Consider the following 23532-nt stretch of genomic DNA (forward strand, 5'->3'; position numbering starts at 1 on the left):
CTATTTTTCTAAATGCTTTTAAAATGAAAAAGCAATAATAATAATAATAATACCTTAAATTAATAAATTTCTATATAGTTTACAAAGCAAATTTGTAATTTAGTCACTTAGCAAACCATAATTTCACAAGATTTATTATTTTACTAACTTAAAAAATCAAAAGTAGAAAACAGAGTCCTTAAAATATTCTAATGCAGTGAACTCAGAATAGACATGTTTTCAAAAATATAATTTCTTACTTGTTTAAGAATAATCGCTTGCTTGCAGAATTTCTGTGCAATGTTTGCAACTTGTTGTATTTTGGCAGGAATAACAAAACCAAGTGCAGAAAGCTGACGTACTTCTCTCAGAAGAATCACCAATCGATCTGAATAATGTACTTTTAATGATCCATCATTAGGATCCAATTCCATAATTCGACTATTAGCCTCAATACTATAAAACACAATGAATAATTTTTTAAAAAAGCTTTCTTTTTTAAAGAATTTTTTGGGGGGAAGGGGAACAGGACTTTATTGGGGAACAGTGTGTACTTCCTTCCAGGACTTTTTTTTTTTCCAAGTCCTTTCAATCTTAGTTGTGGAGGGTGCCGTTCAGCTTCAAGATGTCCTTTCATTCTTAGTTGTGGAGGGCACAGCTCAGCTCCAGTTCCAGTTGCCACTGCTAGCTGCAGGGCACGCAGCTCACCATCCCTTGCAGGAGTCGAGGAATCGAACTGGTAACCTTGTGGTTGAGAGCCCACGCTCCAACCAACTGAGCCATCTGGGGTGCAGCTCAGCTCAAGGTGCTGTGTTCAATCTTAGTTGCAGGGGGCGGAGCCCACCATCCCTTGTGGGACTTGAGGAGTTGGACCGGCAACCTGTGGTTGAGAGCCCACTGGCCCATGTGGGAATAGAACTGGCAGTCTTCGGAATTAGGAGAATGGAGCTCCAACCGCCTGAGCCACTGAGCTGGCCCAGAAATGAATAATTTTTTAAGTTTTGTGTTCTAACTCGTCTGACTGATGAAAAACACAAGTTTTTACAACTTTTCTGTAGATACAACATTAACTCAAAGTAAAACAAGTTAATTATAATTTTCAAGTTATCTTTTTCACAAAGTATCTCACAATTGGGATCTTGATAATAAATTGTAATATCTAATATATAACAATATTTCAACCAAACAGTTTTGAAGTTAGAAAAATCAATACCTTAACCTACAGCTAAGACTCAAAACTGGCATATCCACCACAAAGAGAAAAGGTTTTGATTTTCTAAAACGTGCTTTTATATAAATATATAGATATATATATCTATGTATATAGATATAGATATATATATATATATATATATATATATATATGTGGTTTTTTTTTACTTAGCCTGCCTTGTTCTTTAAATACCTTTTATTACAGGATTAACGATGAGTATCAAAATGGTAGAAGGAGTGATAGTCAAATGTTTCATTACTCTTTGTTTCACTACCTAAGGACTGTCCTTTCTTGTGTTTCTTGTAAAGGCTACAATGGCAAATTTTACATTAGGGGACTCATGTCCACACTGATTGTAAAAATGCTGAGCTAAATTAAGAATAAAGTATTATATTTTCATGACTTGTCTTTCAAGATCATGTTTATATCATTTTCCTTCTTTTAAATCACTTTCACAATTAAGAGAACTTGCAGGTCTTAGAAAGTGAGCTACTGAAACGAAAAAGAACAAATCTATTCAGCCTATTTAATAACACATAAAACAAAGAGTACTAAGAAGTACATACTTTAAAATGGCATAAATATTTAACCTAAACTTTCCTATATAAACATAAATAAAGCCTGCCAGAAAATTATTATGACCTTTTTTGCCTTTATTGGAAACTAATCTCCAAAATGAGTTTCTACATACCAGCATATCCCAAAATATCTTCCAAAACACACTAATTCTATGGGACAATAATGGGTTTTACAGGGGCGGGGGGAGGAACAAGAGTCAGGGAATTTCGTCACCAAATGGGAAACCCTGGGTTGAACAAAGTTAAATAGGCTTCTTTACAGCAGGTCTCATCCTTTGGTATGCTATCATATACAGTGGATCACCACCGGCACTATAGAAATCAAAGTGTGCGTATTTTCCAAAATTAGTTAACTAGTTAGTTATGCTGGAACATTTCTCCTATTTTAGGTACAGAGTAGAAAGGGAAAGAATTCAATGACATGAAGTTATACCATGTTTCCCTGAAAATAAGACCTAGCCAGACCATGAGCTCTAATGCGTCTTTTGGAGCAAAAATTAATGCAAGACCGGGTCTTATTTTAATATAATATAACACCCAGTCTTATTTTGTAATGTAATATAAGACCCGGTAACATATAACATAATATAATATAGTACAATATAATGTAATATAATGTAACATAAAGTAATACAATATAAATAATATAAACTAAATACAAAAAATATATAAAAAATACGTAAGAATATATTAAAAATATATAAAATAAATAAATAAAATACATAAAATAAAATAAATATAAAAAATAAAGTATATAAAACAAAATATATAAAATAAAGTATATAAAATGAAATAAAATAAAATACACAAAATAAAATAAAATATATAAAACAAAACAAAATATATAAAATAACATAAAATATAAAATATATAAAATAAAATATGTAAAATACTATATAAAATAAAACAAAATACAACAAAACAAAATAATAAAACATAAAATAAAATAAAACCAAATAAAACATATAAAGTAAAACAAAATAAAATAAAACAAAACAAATAAAAAGCAAAACAAATGAACAAAACAAAACAAATAAAACAAAACATAAAATAAAACAAAACAAATCATATAAAACAAAACAAAACAAATAAAACAAAACAAACAAAACATATAAAACAAAACATATAAAACAAAATAAAACAAAACATATAAAAACAAAACACATAAAATAAAACAAAATATGTAAAATAAAATAAAAAACCTATAAAACAAATAAAATAAAAAAACAAAACAAAACAAACTATAAAATATAGTATAATACAATATAATATAATATCAAATAATACAATAATGTAATATAATACAATATAATACAATATAATATAATATAAAATAAAATAAGACCAGGTCTTATATTAATTTTTGTTCCAAAAGACACATTAGAGCTGATGGTCCAGCTAGGTCTTATTTTGGGGGAAACACGGAATAAAAAAAAAATTGTAAGGAGCAGCAGCAACTTTGAAGAAAGGGCAAAGCAGAGATGATTAATTCCATGTTATCATTTGGATTAATAACATAGAAAAAAAGTCTTGTGTAGATTTCTCTTTTGAGTCTATTTATACTTACCACAAACCAGATCTAGAATCAGACAATCCAGACTGAATATCCCTGGACCAATCATCAAATTGTTCTTGCTCATATAGCTTCAACTGGTCTAAGAGATCTTCAGCACTTCGATGGAAAGATCGAAATCCTGACAAGTCAGACAAAAGAGCCTCTGCTATCTTGATAGTATCATCCACCTTAAAAAGCCAAATTACGAGAACATTTATTATTTAAAATCTATCAAAATTAGCATAAAATAAGCCCCCTTCTCTGAGCTGTGATTCTGAAACTATTTTCCCATTCAACTATAAACAGTAAAATAGAAGATTTGCCAGTGAATATAAAAATATCAATCTCTATTTTGCTTCTGAATTATACAACCTCAGTATAGCAAAACACAGAGGATAACACATAAAAGGCATAATGTGAAAGGTAAGAAGGAAAGTTCAGCATATCTCCAAGAATACAGCAAAACTCCTAAACATGTTAAGTAGTCATGGGTCCTTTGCTAAATGCTCTGGTTAATAGCTCAAACAATAATTAGGCCAATTTGAATGGCAATTAAAGGAGAGAAATGCCTTGCCTTCATAACTGCACAAAAAACATTGCAGCGCCTTGGAAACTGACTGAGAAAATTAAGCAGAATATTCCAGAAAATAAAAAATCAAAAATACAACTGTAAATAGAACTCCCTCTCCCTCTCATGCTAGCCTTTATAATGTTTTAGGACTGTTTGCTTGCTCTTCATCACAGATTAAAACCAACAGTATATGAGTTATATGTAAGACATTGTACCACCTACTGATTAGTAAGTATGTAAGATTCTGACATCAATTTTGACAATGTTAAAATAATAGTCCTTTAAATCTATACATTGCTGCCACTACCTAAGGCAATGAATGCCATAATTACCTTTTACCTTTCCTTTAACTACCTTTCAACCTAAAATGGTTTACTTATATACACATAACTTGTTGACAGACTTCCCAACTACCAAGATTTTGCAATGATACATTTCAAAAGATGTTCAAAGGATTTTTTTAAGGCAGTGTAAAGGATGCTTTTCCTCTTGAATATTTTTTAAAGGGCACTTAACTGGAATAACTACAATTGGAATGGTAAATTATTTGATAATTATCTCTATATAGGAATGAGTAGAACCATTAGAATCTCCTTAGCACACCTTTTCAGAATTTTACACGTCACATGAAAATTAGATGGATATGCCAAGGAAAACAGAGAACGGTTTTTATTGTTTTCACTATAGTTCTAGAGTGCCTTCTACATTAAATTAGCACATTTTACAATTAGTATTCTTCAACTTTTATTAAAAACAAATACCTTTAGTTCCAACTGGCGAACCCAAACTATATTATTGACAACTTCTGAAAGGTTTTTGCCAGAAAGTGGTCCAGATGCATCACCAGGAATTCCTCGGCATCGATTCTCAAAGTCTAATCGAAAATCTATAAAATTTAAATCAAATAAATGATTACACACACTCAGCAAAGATTCCCTAAATGCCTTCTATATACTAAGCACTATGTCAAATATTGTAGATAGAAAAATACTAATAGTTGGTCCCTTACCATATCAAGTGATACAGAAAGAAAATAACCAATTAATTAAAAAAATCTGTCACTTATAACAGAAATAGTAAATTAATCTTCAGCAGATAGATGTCATAAAATGTAGTCTTAACCATAAATGGTATACTCGTATATACAACAAAGAAAAAAGTAACCCATAAAAATATTTTCTCAGGCAAACACTGTAATCTCTGATAAACTTTTACCTTTAACTGAGTCCACAAGTCTTGCCAGTAAAGTTTCTCTTTCTAACATCAATTCTTTGCTTATAGTTGGACGCTTCACCAACTCTTTAAATTTCAGAAATGCTTGAAGAAGCTGATATAAAATAAAATAAGTATATGTTCATCCCAAGTGGATCAACTTGGTAAATACGGACACATCTCCTAAAATAGCTTACGGTGTCGCATCCAGCGCAACACAGGCAGTGAGCGAACGAGAATGGGCAGCAAAGGGTTAAGAAAGAAACAGAAATCAAGAAAGTTATGAAACAGGAAATCTGGCCACCTTGTGGCTTTTATTGATGCACTCACAAGAAAGCAACATTGTTTCCTCCAAGGTCTGTGAATTTCACACATTATATTAAGAAACTGATTTGAACTAATTACCCTTGCCTGCAAGCAGCAGAACCCTCAGTTTCAGGATGTACCTCCCCAAGACAAAACCTTTATGCTGAAACTTACTGATATGAATAGATGGAGAACTATTATTATCACAACATTGAATCTCTTCCCAAGCAGGTTGTGGGAAGGAATGCAGCCACAAAGGCAGAAGCTCTCCTTAGCCGGGGGAAGGTGGGGGGTCTATGCCCACCTCTATCAACCCCATGGGTTCTCCTGTTGGTCCCCACACAGCTGTGCCTGGCTTGGGTTGTTCACCCCGTGAGGAATCTTACCTGTCATTGGCTGACCAACCATCCCCTGGGGCCAAACAGGGAGACATAAGGTGTAAGCACAAAGGTGAAGCAAAGTCCCTGAAAGGATTAGTCTCACAGACTCTCCTTTCTTCAGGGGCAGGTATGAGGGGACAGATGGGTAGGATGCTGCGTGACAACATTAAGGGAAACATTAAAAATGAAATATTTCAATATATTACCTGCTGTGGACTATCTTGAATTTCTGAAATATAATTTTTCAGTTTTCCTGCTATTTTTTGTTCCGTGGGTGCAATGATTTTTTCATATTGAGACACTGCAGCTTTCCATAAAGGCTAAAAAAATTATCAATATTATTAGACTGTAATACTTTTTAAATCTGCTGGTAAAAAGAACAACACAAACAAAAAATTTTATAGAGAAACACATATATATTCAACCTCAGTATATGGATTATATTGCACAGGATTCAGGCCAGTAAAAGGTTCAAATACTCGAGCCAGGCATGTGATTTTCTCTTCACTAGCAGGTAAGAAATAGAGAATCTTCTCATGAATTGTTCTAACAGCCAAGACCTAAAACATAAAATATTAAAACAACTAATTTATTTAAATCAATAAATCTGCACAAATAGGTCTATGATCAAAAGACACTGGGCAAAAATTTCTTTAACTAGGTTTCTGAAATTAACAATAAAACTGAAACTATAATTTTGAGAATTATTACTCATCAATAATCAAAGTGATATTCAAAGGCATATACTGTAACATCACACTACTATCAGTGTGCTCAAATCTAGTGAAAATATGTAAAAATCTAACTTTTTAAACTATGCTTAAAGCTCATTTAAATCAAGTTTTAACATCTCCCCTCCTTAATACAGTAATTCTGATTTTCATAATTCTGCATAAAATTTCACTTGTGATAATGGAATGATAGGTTAACAACTCTATTATGTATAATTTACAGAGAGCTGAAAAACAAATCATTGTATTTTGCATTTAAAATTTCCGTAACAATCAAAGGTTAAGTAAAAACACTATAATCTTCTATTTGAATTGGAAATATCAGTACAAATTCATGATTTATTTTTCTCTTGCTAAAAACAAAAACACCATTTTATAATCCTTATTGAGAAGGCCTAGAAGTATTGATAACTACCATTTTCACTAAAAAGAACTAGGTTCTTTGAGAAACGACTAATTCCAGGAATAAGACAGAAAATCTACAAGATGGGCTGGTATATTTTGGGGGGCCTGGAAGTAAGGAAATTATTAAAGAAATACTGAATTCATGTCAAAACGACGTAGGAGCCAACTTAAAGGGGGCACTCACTGCCCAAACATGAAACAATTTGAATATAACTACAATGAATGGAAACATATAAACTATAATAACTCATGGGTTCATATTCACTGCTAAAAACATTTCATTGATTGCCTGTAGAACTTACTATGACACTAACTTATTCATTGTTCTAAAAAGTTTTAAATAAAAGGAAAGAAGCAATTGTCTATACTGCCATTCCTATACAAACTATAATATCAAGGTAACTAAAAAACTGATGACAAAAAGTTCTTCCATCTTCACTAACAAATGCAGAAAGAACAATTAGAAAATCACCATTTTGCAACCCTTCATGATCATCAATACCTGCTAAAATCACTAAGAAAAGATATTATGGAGAACATTATAACAGATGGATCAGGCTAAACATACCTGAACCCACTTATCAAACAAAAAGTGGGAAAAAAATATATAGTACCACCTATGAAGCAGCCTGATTCAAGTAAACCTACTTTTAAAAAAATTTCTGAGACAATGAGAAAAATTAAACATTGTTTAGATACGATATACTATTAAGAAATTGTTGTAATTTTGTTAGATGTGATACTGGTATCGTGGTTGTTTTAGGGTGAAAGTATATGATTTCTGGTATTGACTTTAAAAATACTCCAGTAAAAAAAGGAAGGCTGGGGAAACAAAGATGGAATAAGTACTGAATAATGTCAATGGCTATTGAAACTAAGTAATGGATACACTGGCAATCATTATACTATTTTACTTTTATGTATATTTGAAATTTTTCGTGATGAAAAATATTTTTTTAAAATCCCCAAAGTACGGTTGCCCTAAGCAGAAAAGGGAAAAGTCAGCTATGCCATCTTTGCATATTCTCATTTTTGCCTAATCCTTCAAGCTAAATATGTAAGTCCTATACTGAAACTGTAACTTACGAAAATTAAGCAGCTGTTTCAAATATTTCCACTGAGTACCCCCTAAAAAGCTGTCCCTGATTAAAAACCATTTCAATAGCCAAGAGAATGTCTTGCAGCTTCCATACATGGACAAGTGGGTTGATTATCTTTTTTATAACAAAGGAGACCAAAATGAAGTTCACAACTTACAAGGTGAACAGCCACACACCAAAGACAAAGAAAGGAGATGGAAACCAGCACTTAGCTAACAGCCACTGTGCAGCTGGCACTGTATCAAATGATGCCATAAATTATCTTACATGAACTTTAACTCTTATTCTCTCTCCAAAGTATAAATAGTTTCTATCAGATGTGTAGTGCTTGTTAATTACAAAATCCACTCACAAACAAGAAAGGACCCACTTCACACTTAAAGACAAACAGCCAAATAATCAAATGATACCTCTTCAAGGCGTTTGCCAAGTTTGTCAAGTGTTTCAGGAAAATATTTTTCATTTTTCCATGGATGAGGAACATAGCGCTGCCACACCTGACCTGTTAAATGATTACAGGCAATCACCCACTGTTCACAAATTGAAATACCAGCTTTCAGATTTTCTTTCACAAGATAATAAGGATCTTCCCATAGGTTCAAAGTTCCCAACTTTTTCTGAACAAATCTTCCAAATGAACCACCTAATAAAAAATAAAGCAAACTTTTAATGGATATGTCTTTTTACAAAATAATTATAGAGTACATGCTTGTGACAAAATTAAAATAATGCACAAATTAGCAAGCTAAGGATCTATGAAATACCACAGGCACACCCTTAAACTAGAAATGTCCATAACAAATATTTTTCAAAAACATTAGTATTTTTGCATCTCACAATACATCATGTACATGAAAGATGTACATCTTTATAAAGGCTGCAGAGCCTACTGTATGGATGTAGCATTATGTGACCACTTCTCAATTGCTATTTGTTTCTACTCTTACACTACAAACAATGCTGCAATAAATATTCTTACACATACTCCTTTATGTACTTGTCTAATATTTCCTTAGGATAATAAGGAAAGGGTCAAAAAATATTGGCACTTTTAATATTGACAGATAAGCCAATATAATACGAAAGAAGTTTTCAGTTCATTACAAAATAAAGTCTAAATTAATTCATGCATAGGGACCTAAAAATCTATGTAAATTTAATTATATTAATGGTCAAAGAATTAGACACATATGACTTATATTAACCAACTATATACAACTGTCTATTTAAATAATCCTGTATTTGCTTTAAGGGTTACTTTAAGCAACAATTATTACACGAAGGAGCATTTTAAGTACGACTTAAAGAAAAACAGAACAGAAAACAAAATAAGACAAGCTTCCAAAATTTCACAAGTTGATTTCTTTGCTAGTACCTATGATATCTAAGAGATGTAACATTCGTGACTCAGGATAATGGTCATGTTCTGTTTGTCTCCAGACATCATCGACAACATCCCGAGTCGTCTCCACCAAGTCAACCACTTCCAATAAGGACAGACCATCCAAGTTATAAAACTCCTAAAACCAAAACACACTCATTTGTAAAAATAATCAAATTCATACCTTGGGCAATATAGTTAAAATGTTCTCAGACTTTATCAACTGCTACAATTCTAATATCTGCCATATTATTTTCTCCTCCTTCTTCTACCAGATGATATATTTCTTCTTCACGTAAATACACTGTAAGTTCCTTCACAAACATAAATTTCATGAAAGCCATAACAAATATAAGTTGCAAAAAGTCTATTCATTTAATTTTACGCTTGGCCTAATTTTCTTTAAATGTGGATCCATTTATTTTATTTACCTAATACAGATAGACTTATCACCATATATACCTTCCCATTGTAGATGACATAGTTATTCATTTACTGTGCTGCATAAAGTTACCAACAATACTATCATAGAACAAGGTACTATTTTATAGTACATTTCATCACTGTTTCAAAAAAAGCTTAACACGTTGCATACGGATCACGAGAATCTTCGTTTTTCTGAGCCATGCATTAAGGACGGATAACGAGAATTCTCGTTTTTACTGTTGACTCTTTTTACTTTGTATATTTTATTGAATTATTTGTGTTTCGTTAATATCTAACGGGCAAATGTCGTTAATGAATAAAGTCTGCATCATATGTACACTTTTTAGAATTCATATTATTTTTTTTTCCTAAAAAAATAGTGATTTTGAATCGGATACATTTTTTCACCCATGAGTCATTTCACGTGTTACATTCACAACAGTGGATGTACGAATAAACAGAGTTTTCCAGAACTGTAGTGATTTGTTTATAACATTTGGAACCTTAGTATCCCTTAGGCGATTTTGAATTATGTTATTTTTGGAAAAACACCGAATTATTTTATTTAACTCTTCGGTGATACCTCATGAAATACATATTGTCCCACTGCACAAAGGAAGCTGCTTTCTGCAGTATCACACCAGGAGGGATTACTAACATCATAGGTCAGTAAATCCTAAAAAATTCCATAGAAAAATAATAAATGACATAGAAGCATTTACGCTTTAAAGAGAAGAGTGCATTTTAAAGTTGTTTCGTTTAAAAACCTGCCGGAACAGAGGGGTATGAGGGATTTAAACCCCACCGTACGCAACGTGTTAAAATCACTTCAAACACTTCATTAACATTATATTATTGAAATCTTATTGGGACTAAATAGAAAATTACTATTTATTTATTTTGAAAACAAGACTTTTTATAACCATAATTAAAATGGTCACTTATTTAACCTCTCCGTAGATACATCAAGGAATAACCAATCAAATAAGTATTAATATAAAACTAAGACTTTTTATATTACAGATCACTTCAAAATGCTAATTTGAATAAAGTGAATATTCTTTCAAAAGAACATATATTATCTCCACATAAATACACCTTGTTAGTGTATTAGTATTTTCCCCCTATCTACTACAGTAATTATGTTTTGAGAAAAAAATATTTACTAAAGATTAAACTTTTTTAAAGTTTGGATTTCTAAGTTGTACTCATGTTAAATACACACCTTAAGCAAACCCTGCTATATATGAAGGATATATTTTGTTCAAAACCATCAAGTAATGATTTTAAAACAGAGGTAAATCTATTAAAAATAGAATCCTAAAGTACTTTTATCAAAAGCCTAATATATAACTATGTATGAATCACATACTCTTGCGATTGTTTCAAATAATTCTTTAAAATAATTGGCTCTTTCTTTACTAATCTGTTTATTTCCACGATGACTTTGTTCTATCCAAAACTGGAACTCATCACTTGGTGTAAGAATAGCTGAAAAAGTGAAAAGGGAAAAAAATGTATCAATTGAAAATGAAAAGCCATAAAGTTATCTGGTTCATTACGCTGATTTTGCATATTTCATATATTCATATATACAGTTCTTTTTTCTGAGGACGTACAGAAAAAAGTTTTCAATTTCTATCAACAGAACGTTCTTACTTAAATCCACTGGAAACAATAACAGCACCAAATTTATACTTCATGTCAAATTTATTGCTCAGTATGCTTGACTGCCATTTGCTTTAATAAACCATTCATACCTGAACTGTCAATCTGCTTCTTCCATCAATGATTTTGCTGCTCGAACACTAGGCTTTCCTAAATCTAATTCCAGAAAAATGCATCATGATATTGGATATTTCCGAAATTGGAAATGATCATAATTTAATCAATAAATGTTTCCAATTCAATTTCAAAATATAAGCAAATTAAAGTAGTTTTACTTTTAAATTTGCTTTAAAATTTCCCAATGAACTAGACAATCTCTAGGTGGCTACTCACATGCTGGAAATAAACGCACTATTTTTTCTGGGTCTATGGAATTCAAAAAACATCTAATTTGCTCCTCAAGCAAAGAATAAAACTGTATATCTACTATTTTAAATAATGATTTGTATATATCATGCACTTCATATTACTTGTTCATATGAATAATAATTTATCTATAGCTACAATAAAGCTATAATTACCTTCAGATAAAATACATTTTAAAATAAAAGTCCTATTATCTTTGCAAAGTACACCATTAGGGTCAATCCTCATTATTTGTGGATTCTGTATTGAGGAATTCATTCACTTGCAAACATTTATTTGTAACCTAAAATCAATACTTGCGGTGCTTTTTGTGGTCCTCTGCGGACATGTGCAGAGCAGTGAAAACTGTAGTCTCCCTACACTTAGGGCAACTCCAAGTTGAGGTTGGGAAGAGGCACTGCCTTCTTGTTTCCTATCTTCTAGTAAATAAGTCCTTTTTGTAATCTATTTAGTGGCACATTTTTCACAATGTTGTACTTTCTGTTGGAGCTTTTGCTGTTTAAAATGCACCCAAGCATAGAGCTGAAGCACTGTCCAGTATTCCTAAGCATAAGCATACTGTGCTGAGCCTTACAGAGAAAACACTTGTGTTAGATAAGCTTCATTCAGGCATCAGTTAGAGTGCTATTGGCCATGAGGTCAATGTTAATGAATCAACAATATATATTAAATAAAGTGTCCTTAAATAGAAACGCACATATAACAAGACTACGTGCTAAGCAATTGACAAAAATGTTATGAGCCGAGGCTCACAGGAACCTAACTCTGTATTACCCCTAGGAGCTATGGTTCAGCATTCGCTAATTCAGTGTTCACGGTGACTTTACAGAACATAACTACTGCAAATAACAAGACTCAATTGTATTTTCTATTTCCATGAACTGACCATTGTTAAAAATTACATTTTCCTCTTCTCCAAATCCATATACATCTATTTATTTAAAAGAAGCTTAGGCTCAAAAAAGATACAAAAGTGTGAAAAGAAACCTTTGAAGAAAGATATTTTCAAATGTACTAATAAGACAATCATTTTGACTTTCTGTAATTAAGCTATGGTTATATACCTCGTGTGTCATCTTCCTTAAGTTTCAATTTTGATAAATTAGTGTCTGATCTTCGTAGAACTATACCCAACCCAGCTTCTAGTTCACTTAAAAGATTCTGAAGTTTGGGATCTAAGTTTCTGCTCCATTCCTGATCCTAAATAAAAACAGACAAGAACAAACATTGATCAAAAGTTTGTCATATCAACAGGCTCCTAAAACACAATCGAAGAACTAAGTCGAAGTACACCTATTTCACTCAAAGCCTGACACTACCTACATTTCATAAGGAAGAAAAAAGTCTTTATAGCAATGTAAGAGCAGACGTGGATTGCATTTTATACGTTTCTCCAACTTCTGTATTTGTCAACAAAGCTTACTTTAAATTTTTTTAAGATTTTAATTAAAAAACTAAAATACTAATGATATTAACAGTAAATAAAATAAATTTTTATGTTTGTATTTATGAAAACATTTACCCAAATAACCTAGATTAAAAAAAAACAATAACCAGGGGGGCCCAGTGGCTCAGGCAGTTGGAGCACCTTGCTAACGCCGAGGTCGCCGATTCGATTCCCACATGGGCCAGTGAGCTGCGCCCTCTACAGCTAAGATTGTGAACAAGGGCTCTCCCTGGAGTTGGGCTGCTGTGAGCAGTCAGAGGTCTGTGTGAGCTGCTGTGTGCTGCCGTGGGCTGCTGTGGCCTGCCGTGGACTGCTATGAGCTGCCATGGGCTGCTGTGTGCTGACGTGTGCTACTATGAGTGGCCAGTGGCCGTGCTGGCCAGCAGCCGGCGTGTGGCTGGCAGTAGGCGTGAGTGGCTGACAGCCATCGTGAGAGGCTGGCAGCCGATGAGACCTGCCATGAGCTGCTGTGAGCGGCTGACCGACGACTGGCGACCGACTGCCCCAGCTGGGGTGGAGTGCAAGGCTCATAATCCCAGCATGGGCCAGGGAGCTGTGTCCCACACAACTAGACTGAGAAACAATGGCTTAAAAAAACGGGTGATGGGAGGGTTGGCGGGGTGAGGGCAAAAGAAAAAAACAATAACCATATGGCTACTTTAACTTACTCACCTTTAACAACACTGGTGCAAATACCTGCCGTACTGCTTGATAAAGGGAATTTATAGGTGATTCTAACATAGATGAAACAAGAATGTTGTTATGCAGATTCTGATCGGTAATTACTTCAGGTCGCAGCTTGAAAAACACCAGCACTTTATCTTTTGTGTCAGCAAAATCAATCTAAAGTGATAAAACAAATGATTTTTAATGTTATCTTCATAAAAGTTAATATTTGAAAGAAATGTTCCCTCAAATGTTGTATCACTGTAAATTTATCCCTTGGGAAAACAGTTACTTTAAAATAATTATACATTATAACCAACTTATCTCTGCTCCTTAAGAATACCAGGGTTTTAAAACGTTTCCCCACTTACATGTGATTGTAATATAAAGCTACTTTGATAAGTGATTTATAAACAGAAAGCACTATCTAAATATTGATGACATACACTGCTAACTATTCCACTCCAGCCAGATTCAGATCAAAGCTGTGTGCCCCAGGTAAACACTGATGAGTAGTATACGTCACTCTACTCCAGAAAGTCTATAACAAGGATGTTAATTAATTACCCTCTTACCTGAAACTACCATTTTAAAAGATCTTTTTTCAGTTGTGCATAAACTCAAAACTACCAAATTGAACTTAGTTGTCTCTCCGAAAGTCATCTTTACCTGAACCAAATTTTTTTCCTTCAATTATTTGAGCATCAAACTTTTTTATTAAATTGTCATATACTAAGTTATTTAAAATTGAAACTGAATGAGCTAAATTGGAATTCACTAAAGCAACCATGTTTAAAATAGGTCAGTTAATAGTAATTACTTCATTAGCTGAAAAGTATACCGTCTAAAAGTTTTTGCATTATATACATATTTTCGCAGTTGTTATTTCTTTGTCCAGGAAGAGAAGTCTATTCATTAAAAAGCTTTCAAACAAGTTCACTGCTGTGCATGAAAAACACCTTATAGATGAGTGAGCTTATAGATGCTGCCTGCTGCTTCTTTTATCCCAATCATTGTTTTCCAGAAAATGAAACTATCAGTTTCACACATTGGCATTATATTGCTAGTATGATCATTTTATTCCAATTACAAGCAAGTGATAACAAGCTGCAGATCTGTAGATTTGAAAAATTCACTAATTAAGTAGTACATACCCTTGTACTTCCTCCTCCTACCTATCTGAAAAGAGAAAATTCGAAAATACACATTCGATTACCATACTATTTGGTATGGTAATACCAAACTTCAACTACATCCACTGGCCAAGGCTCCCTAAAGCATCAATCAGGACAATAAGTTTTGTCCTCGCCAAAGTCAGAATTAAAGCAAAGGATCATTTGGCTACAGGTGTACAAGGTCCTAAATGATCGGCCTGTGACGTAACTCCCCACACTCTCTGGACATTCATTAAACTTCAGCAATCATTCTGGATTTCTTTTTTCCTGCCCCTTGAAACCAAGGTGAGACCCAGCTCAGAACCTTGGTACTTACCATTTCTTTTGCTTAAAACACTCTTCCCTTAAATCTTATGTATACCTATAAACTCATCATTCAAATCTCACTTCAAAGGTCACTAATCCCAACAGGTATTCCCTCCTATTCTAGTTTCATACTGTTCCCTATGCCACCTCCATCACTACTTTAGCACTATTTTTAGTGTTAACAGCACTTACCAACACTCAAAATTATGTCACATTATGTATCTGTGTGTATGTGTTTAACCTATCTTTGTCCATTCAAATGTTACTCCTTGAAGACAAACTCTGATGTGTTCATGGCTTTATCCCCAGCACCTGGGACAGTGCCAGATCTATACCATAATTAGGTACTCAACAAATATTTGTTAATTTATTAACTAATTAAATCATGCTGACTCTCAGACATCTAAACTACAATTTAAGACATAACAAAACATTTTCAAATATGACTAAAAATCTGTAGTGCGGTATATGACTAAAAAGAAAATATTAATAGATTGTTGGGCTCTACTAGTAATGGCATTCACTTTCAAAAGCAATAGCTTCAATTTTCAATATTGAACCCAAGATACATTTTCACAAATTCAAATCGCTCCTTATGTTGTTTCCCCATTACACGTTATCTAAACTTTCAGTGGCATTTGCAACAGTGTGCCCTAATTTTATAACTTGTTGAGTAGATGTCATTGTAGGCCACTGGAGTGAGGCTCTGGAAGGCAGAAGTAGGGGGTCCTATTCTGAATTATACTATCCATTAGAGAAGTGGAGTAGTTAACACTTAGGAAATAAAAATTGTTTCTCTTACAGTGTTGTTGTAAATATTAAATGAGCCATTACACATAAAGTGCTTAGAACAGTACCTGACAGTGTAAACAGACAATAAATATTAGCTATGATGTCCATCCTTTTTATATTTTTGTAAACCTGCAAGCCTAGCAAAGTGCTTTGCATATACTAAGTTCAAAATGAAAGTTTATTAAATAGAATTGAATTAAATCCAAGACTAAAGATTCAGTGAATGGGGTTAATGATTCAATCATCCTACAAAAATGCACTCAGTGCTGGCTGTGTGTCCAATACACGTAGAGATATGGGTGCACATCAAAAAAAGAGGTTTAAAAATATGTTTGTGATTTGTTATCTTTCATCCTTTTACTGAGCCCCTTTAATATGTATATACCAGGGACATTCGCAAGCTTTTCATCTTCAATACTACCCAGAATATACATATACAAAAGGGTGCCAAAACAATGTAAAAAACATTTTAAGAAAGGGAAAAACTATTAATTGTAATACTCAACATATACCGATAACAAAAGATGAATACAAGTCACGTTTGACTTCTGCAATTACAAGACGTGCTCAAAGTGGTTACCATCAGTGTCCAGACACTTCTGATTACAGCAAACTACTGCTTGAGCATAGATAATATCTCTTAAAATGTGTATACATTTTTTGGCACCCCCAGTATATACACACACACACATATATATACGGTATACACACCAAATATTCATATATATATTAACTTACTAACGTAAATATTTGTTAACTTAACTTATATATACATCCTAACTGTAAATGCAACCGTTTTTTAAGCAATCTTGCCAGGGGAGGTAGCAGCACAATAAATAAATCAATATATCACATATTGTACATCAAAAAATAATTTAAACTTTGTATCATTTCGTAAAAGATTTGAATCCCTAACTAATCTTTCCCTGGAGCAAATTTAAACTTACCATGTAACCCAAAAAAGATATATGAAAACTGGCCTCAAAAAAAAAAAACTCAAAGAGAGAAGAGAAAAATATTTTTTAATAACTAAATAAGGTAAATGTTGGGGGCGGGGGTGTTTTTGTTCGTTTGTTTGTTATCACCCATTTGTCGTCTTTAGGAGGAAAAAAATCTAGGAAAGAATCTAATTGTTTAGCTCAGGTGTGTGGACAGGCAGCCTCCTTTGGTCAGGGTGTTGCAAGCTTTGAAACTACATGCTGAGGCAAGAGAACAGTTCAGCTAAGGCGGAGACAGCCTTTGGCTCCAGAAGAGGATCCGACGAGGGAGGCTGAAGAGGAACCCGACATCCCTCCGGCTGAGACTGAGGCCGTAAAGGGAGCTCGGGGCAGGGGTGCAGGGAACCATACCGTGTTGGAAAAGTTGATTCCGGCGTCGGATCGCTGCACCCTGAGGAGCATCTGGTTCCCATCATCCAAAAAGTTGTTGATTTCAGGACTGTTGTACAGCAGTGCCTGGCCCCAGAGTTCCGACACCAGTCCAAAGTAATTCTGGGTAGTAGTGAAGATGAAAAGCTTCCGAACGTCCTCGGTCCTGCCCGCCATGATTGTGCAGAGGCGGAGAAGGGAGGGAGGGCAGGAAAGAGGGAAGGAAGAAAAACAGCCCGGTGGGAAGTGAAGAGAAGAGCAGTGCTTGTCCTAACGGAGCCCGCCGGGCAGCCCGCAGAGCTTCGCGGTTGCCAGGGCAGTCGCTATGGCGACGGAGTAATACGGGGGCGACGCCGCCGGCGCGCAGTGTACGCTACCCTATCGGGCACGCGCACGCAAAGCTCTCGGAGACGATCGACCACCTCCTAATCCCTTAGCTGCTCGCCGCAGTCATCGATTGCAGGGGATTCGGACAAGTTTGTTGTTAGGTAGCAAAACCTGACGTTTATTCTTTCTACTGGTTTCTCGTAACGCTTAATTAGAAGGGATACATCTAGTTTTCAAGGGCAGCAGCCATACCACAGATTTAAGAGGACTGCTTTCTAATGCTCCCTCTCTACCTGCACCTGTTAGCAAACCACTCTTTTCAGCGTCAGTTTTCACATCTGTAAAATGGGGAAATACTATCTAGTTTGTAATGAGAATTTAAGAGGTTACTAAATAAAAATCGTTTTTTAAAGAGAATAATAAAAAATAGGAGTTCAATACAATGCTAATTTTATTTTTCAGTCTTCCTCTGCTCCTTTCTGTGTTGGTTAATTTCCCAGCATTATTATTTTGTTAAACTATTATTAATGTCAGAAAACTTTAACCACCAATGTTTCATCTTAGTCATTACCAGAACACAAGCCATATTTGTAAAATACCAAACCATACATTGATACTTGTTAGTTTATGTTATCACAAGCACAACAAAATACTGAGGAAATAAAGAATTCAAGCTTCCCCGTTTTCTAACCCATAGCATCACTATAAACTACTAAACTGCTGATCATTTATCCCAATATTCATCAAAGACTCTGAATTCAATAACTATCTTCTAAAAATATTTACTACATGCTGCTATGCGCCAAGTAATGAATTATGCCCTGGAGACAGAGTCCTGGCCTCAGGTTTTTTGTCTGATCAGTCATCATCCCAGTCCTGAATTGAGCCATCAGCTTAGGGAACACAAACATATACAGACTTTTTATTTGCACTCAATGATTACAACTTCCTCTTAAAACTATATTCTTTGGGAATTAGAGTCTTTTTATCTACCAAGCATCTTAAGATTTGGGAGTGGGAACTAAAGAGAGCTAAAATGCTCTAAATTATAAAGGGAAATGAATTCAAATTCTCATGAAATAATCCAAGAGGTGGAAGAGGAATCAGTGAGGTGGGATGCTGGCCACTGGATGGAAAAAATCTAAACAGGAGCTCAGGGTGAATGGGTAGCCAAAAAGCATTTTAAAAGCAAAAATGGCTAATGAGGCTACAGAGATTTGTGCTCTGCAATGAGCATTAAGACACTTCCCAAAGTCCTTAGGGGAATCTCCATTACCCACAAATGCTTAGTCTAGGTCAGTTGTTTTGTGAGAATGTGTGAAACGGCTGTATTTAGCATCCGTGGCAATGTGGTGAATAAAAAGGCAACACATCTAGGAACATGAGTCTGGAAAGCTGATGAGATTATGAGACTGTCATCCTTTCAGATATTTTTGGAAAACTTGAGTACATTTTGGGCTTCCACATGATATGAAATTTGAGTCTTTGAATCAAGTTTAACCCATATATCAAGAAACAGAAACTCCAGTTGACATGTAAATCCCATGAAGGTAAGAATCTAGTGTACCTCATTCACTGTGGTATATCCAGAATTAAGCATGGAGTGGAAAACAAGACAGATAAGGCCCCTTAACCCAAGTTAGCTTCAGTAAAGGGGAATCTCAGAGATAAATAATACACAAGGCCACAGGATAGTAAGTTATAGAACCAAGGTTCATAACCAAATCCAATTCTGAACCAATCTCTAGGTACTAAATCACAGCAGTAGGCAGCCAACTACCAAAATCCATTCTCCCCTTCCACAGCTAATAGATGGCTAACATCCAGGTGTGCCCATTAACTAATTAATTCTCATCAATGGAATGTGAGCAGAAGTAATTGTGATACTTCCAAGGCAAGGTTTTAAAGAAGTGAGTGTACCTTTACCTTTTGCCAACTGAATATAGGTAACAAAGCTGCAAGAGACGCCAGAACCATCCTGAATCAGTGTGGAGCAAAGCCAGCAATTGTTAAATAAGGAAGAAATTCCTTTACTGTGTTTGAGCCATTTTATATTATACATGTGTGAGTCTATTTTTTACAGTAATTTAGACCATGCTACCCAATAGAGTAATTGATAAAAGCAGTAGGGTGCTATTTAAAAAAAAAAAAAAATAGGATGGGCATTGATTTAGCAGTTGGCCAGCAGGTGGCATGAAGACAGGTAATGTGAGCAGGAGGACAAGGGACAAAATCTTTCTAAGCCAGTTTCCTAAGTATGTCTGTATTGGCACTTCTCAGAGCTTTTTTTATACTTTAAAAATTATTGACAGAGAACAGGCCATGTGAGGACACAATGAGAAAGTGGCCATCTACAAGCCAAGGAAAGAAACCGCAGGAGAAACCAAACCTGCAGACATTTTGATCTTGGACTTCCAGCCTCCAGAGATGTGAGAAAATAAGTTTCTGTTGTTTAAGCCACTCAGTCTGTGGTGTTTTGCCAGGGCAGCCCTAGCAAGCTGATACAGGGAGTATTCATTTCAGAGAACACCATGAAAAGATCCAGGAGGGAGCAGAGGTATGGGAGTGTGAATCAAGAGAAACATAGATATTATAAGTGAAAGAACTTTAACATAGTTCAAATTATCTTGGACCACTAATGCTCTTCTCTGGAGTTAAGATATAATGATTTAAAGTTTTTATCTCAGAGACAATTGCTGTATTGAATAAGTAGAAGACATTTAAGTAGCTGGGATAGAGAAGGGAACTGACTAAATTTCTTGAAAGTCTACTCTTTATATTATGTGAGTCTACTCTTTATATTATGTGTTGGTTTTGTACGGTATATCTACTATGCACATACAAGCTATAAAATGACACCACTCAAATACTGTGATATTACATTAGCCTACAGTAGGGGTGGCAAACTTTTTATTAGATAGTAAATATTTTAGGCTTTCAGGGCCACATGGTCTCTGTCTCAACAACTCAGTGCTGTCTTTATAGCCCCAAAGCAGCCATAGACAATACATAACTATCATGTTTCCCTGAAAATAAGACTGGGTCTTATATTAATTTTTGCTCCAAAAGACGCATTAAGGCTTATATTCAGGGGATGTCATCCTGAAAAATCATGCTAGGGCTTATTTTCTGGTTAGGTCTTATTTTTGGGGAAACATGGTATATACAAATGGGTATGGCTGTGTTTCAAAAAAAAAATTTTTTTAAGAAAAAAAATTATTGAAGACTCCCAAAATTTGTTTCTGTGTGTTATTTCTATAAATATCTACTTTAATAGACATCGAAACTGAGACTTTTAAAAATATTTCTTCATCTATTTAAAGTCTATGACTTGTTAACATAAATAATATATTTTTATTAAAATAATTATAATTCCGAAAACAAAAATAAATTTATCAGAAGAGTAGCATTATTTTATATTATTGTGAATCTCTTTAATTTACACCTTAGTAGGAGATAGCTAGAATCTCTATTTTCTTCTGTAGTTCATCTCTTGCAATATGTTGTTTTGGTTGAAGTACATGGAGAAAATCTCACAGATATGTAGTTTAAAAATGGAAAAGAATTTTAATAGCCTTTTCAAATAGTTGCGAATATTCTTTGTTACTAAACTAAAATTCCTTTGTTACTAAACTAAAACTACCTTAAGTGGTAGTTTCTTAAAAGTAGTTTCTTACATTTCTCAAATTTCATATCTTGTGGAACTCCAAAGTCTGCTCAAGATTTCTGGCACTTCGCAATCTGGAAACATATCAATCACCATTTCATACTCAGCGACATTAAAATCCCACAGTTATCTTGTACTCTGGATCTCCTACTAATGAATAATTTCATAAATTATGCATTGGTCTTTTGGAAAATAATTGGTTCACTGAGCCATCATGCAAAGCTTCTAAATGTTGATACATTTCATTTTACAATATCAAAAACAATCACAGTCGTTAATATACCACTAATCTCACAAGAAAAAGTCTATATGTATGGAGAGGTTGTCAAACTAAGTAAAGAATTTGAATTTTTCCAAAATTCAATATTTGCATGTAAGCTTGAATTCTAATATTTGCATGTAAGCTTGAATTTTATAATTGGCAACAAATACCATCAGTGGTTTTCTTTGAAATGATAGGCTTATTTTGTTAATTTTGAGAAAAATGTCTGACAAATACTCAAACCTTAATATTCTTCAAATAAAAATGGTATTCCATGAAAAAAGCTGCTAGTTTAGAGCACACCTCTGCCACACAGGTTCTTTTCTTTAGGACAACCATTGTACTTCACTATGTCACAGAAGTGCTTTATGCATATTTCATTTCATCATTCAGAATATTGAAATGACTTGTACTGAAGGTTTGAGAGCTGGTAAAGTCAATATTTGCTCTTTCTTCAAGGACATTCTAAAGTGAAACTGGAATCTCTTTCTGTGATTGGATGGAGGTGAAGAATGGTTTGGCACCCCAGCCTTGATGTGTGCCAAGGTGCCAGTAGTTTTAGACACTGTATTGGTTTTCCATTGCTGCATCACAAATTATACAAACTTAGTAGCTTAAAACAACACCCATTTATTAGCTTGCAGTCCTATCTATCAGTAATCTGCTAACCACGTGTCTGGTTCTCTACTAAGGGTCTCATGACGCTTAAATCAAGATAATGGCCAGGCAGAATTCTTATCTGGAGCTTAGGGTCCTCTTCCAAGCTCATATAGTTGAGGCAGAATTAAATTCTGCCATTGTAAGATTGAGGTCTCCATTTCTTTGCTGGCTGTCAGCTGGGGTCACTTTCAGCAACAAGAAGCCACCACATTCTTCACTTCCATCTTCAGAGTCAACAATGGAGAACTTCCTCACACATCAACTCTCCTTTGTGCTTCAAATATCATGTAACAGGAATGACCCCTTCCCTTTCAAGTTGCCTGATTAGATCAGGCCCAATGGATAATCTCCTTTATTAATTCAAAAGTCAACTTATTAGTCAACTAAGCATGGGAGTGATATCCCATTATATGTACAGGTTTCACCCACACCTAAGGTTAGAGAGTTATACAAGGAAACCTTGGGACCATTTTAGAATTCTGCCTACCACAACCACCATTGCTTTTAGATCAGCAATGCAAATGCCAAGCATAGTAAAAGAGTTACAAAATGTCTTAATATTATTGTGAAAATAGCTTGACCTCACAGACCCCTGAAAATGTCTCAAGTTTCCTCAGGGGTCCACTGTTCTAGATGATCTCTAAAGTAGCTGTGTGAATTCCATGAAAGTGACTAGAGGAAACAGTTTTGTTTTTTTTGTGGGTTTTTTTTTTTTTTTTCATTTTTATCCATTGTATTTAACAAATATTAAGCAAATTATATAAAAGACAATGTTGTTTATAAAATATTGCCCTATTAAATATACTCTTTATATTCTTATTCAATTTAAACAAAAAATACCATAGAATTGTTATATCATTTTTCATATTAAATCAATCATCATCTTGGACAGTGCTAGGGGGAAGTATATGAAAAAATGTCATTTCAGAACCTCTTCTTCAGACTTACAAAAGATGAAACTTACACTATGGCATGGTATTTACAGGTTTCAA

General features: G+C 34.1%; 1 protein-coding gene across 4 annotated transcripts in view; it reads right to left on the minus strand.

Moving 5' to 3' along the window:
- DYNC2H1 (dynein cytoplasmic 2 heavy chain 1) overlaps positions 1 to 17970 on the minus strand; it is a 293546-nt gene extending 275576 nt beyond the window's left edge. For 3 of the 4 annotated variants that reach the window (XM_074335552.1, XM_019717180.2, XM_019717179.2), the window contains exons 1-12: positions 17607 to 17970; positions 13991 to 14161; positions 12936 to 13071; positions 11210 to 11328; positions 9406 to 9550; positions 8441 to 8673; positions 6220 to 6354; positions 6001 to 6114; positions 5112 to 5223; positions 4658 to 4782; positions 3338 to 3513; positions 240 to 435 (exon numbers count right to left, since the gene is read on the minus strand). In XM_074335552.1, the coding sequence (XP_074191653.1) occupies positions 240 to 435; positions 3338 to 3513; positions 4658 to 4782; positions 5112 to 5223; positions 6001 to 6114; positions 6220 to 6354; positions 8441 to 8673; positions 9406 to 9550; positions 11210 to 11328; positions 12936 to 13071; positions 13991 to 14161; positions 17607 to 17801 (1857 nt within the window). In that variant the 5' untranslated portion in view covers positions 17802 to 17970. The remainder of the gene's footprint in view (positions 1 to 239; positions 436 to 3337; positions 3514 to 4657; positions 4783 to 5111; positions 5224 to 6000; positions 6115 to 6219; positions 6355 to 8440; positions 8674 to 9405; positions 9551 to 11209; positions 11329 to 12935; positions 13072 to 13990; positions 14162 to 17606) is intronic. The other variant, XM_074335553.1, reaches the window with a different exon arrangement.
- Between the last annotated feature and the right edge of the window lie 5562 nt (positions 17971 to 23532).

This window comes from Rhinolophus sinicus, linkage group LG06 (assembly GCF_036562045.2).
Source record: "Rhinolophus sinicus isolate RSC01 linkage group LG06, ASM3656204v1, whole genome shotgun sequence".
In the NCBI taxonomy this organism is placed as follows: Eukaryota; Metazoa; Chordata; class Mammalia; order Chiroptera; family Rhinolophidae; genus Rhinolophus; species Rhinolophus sinicus.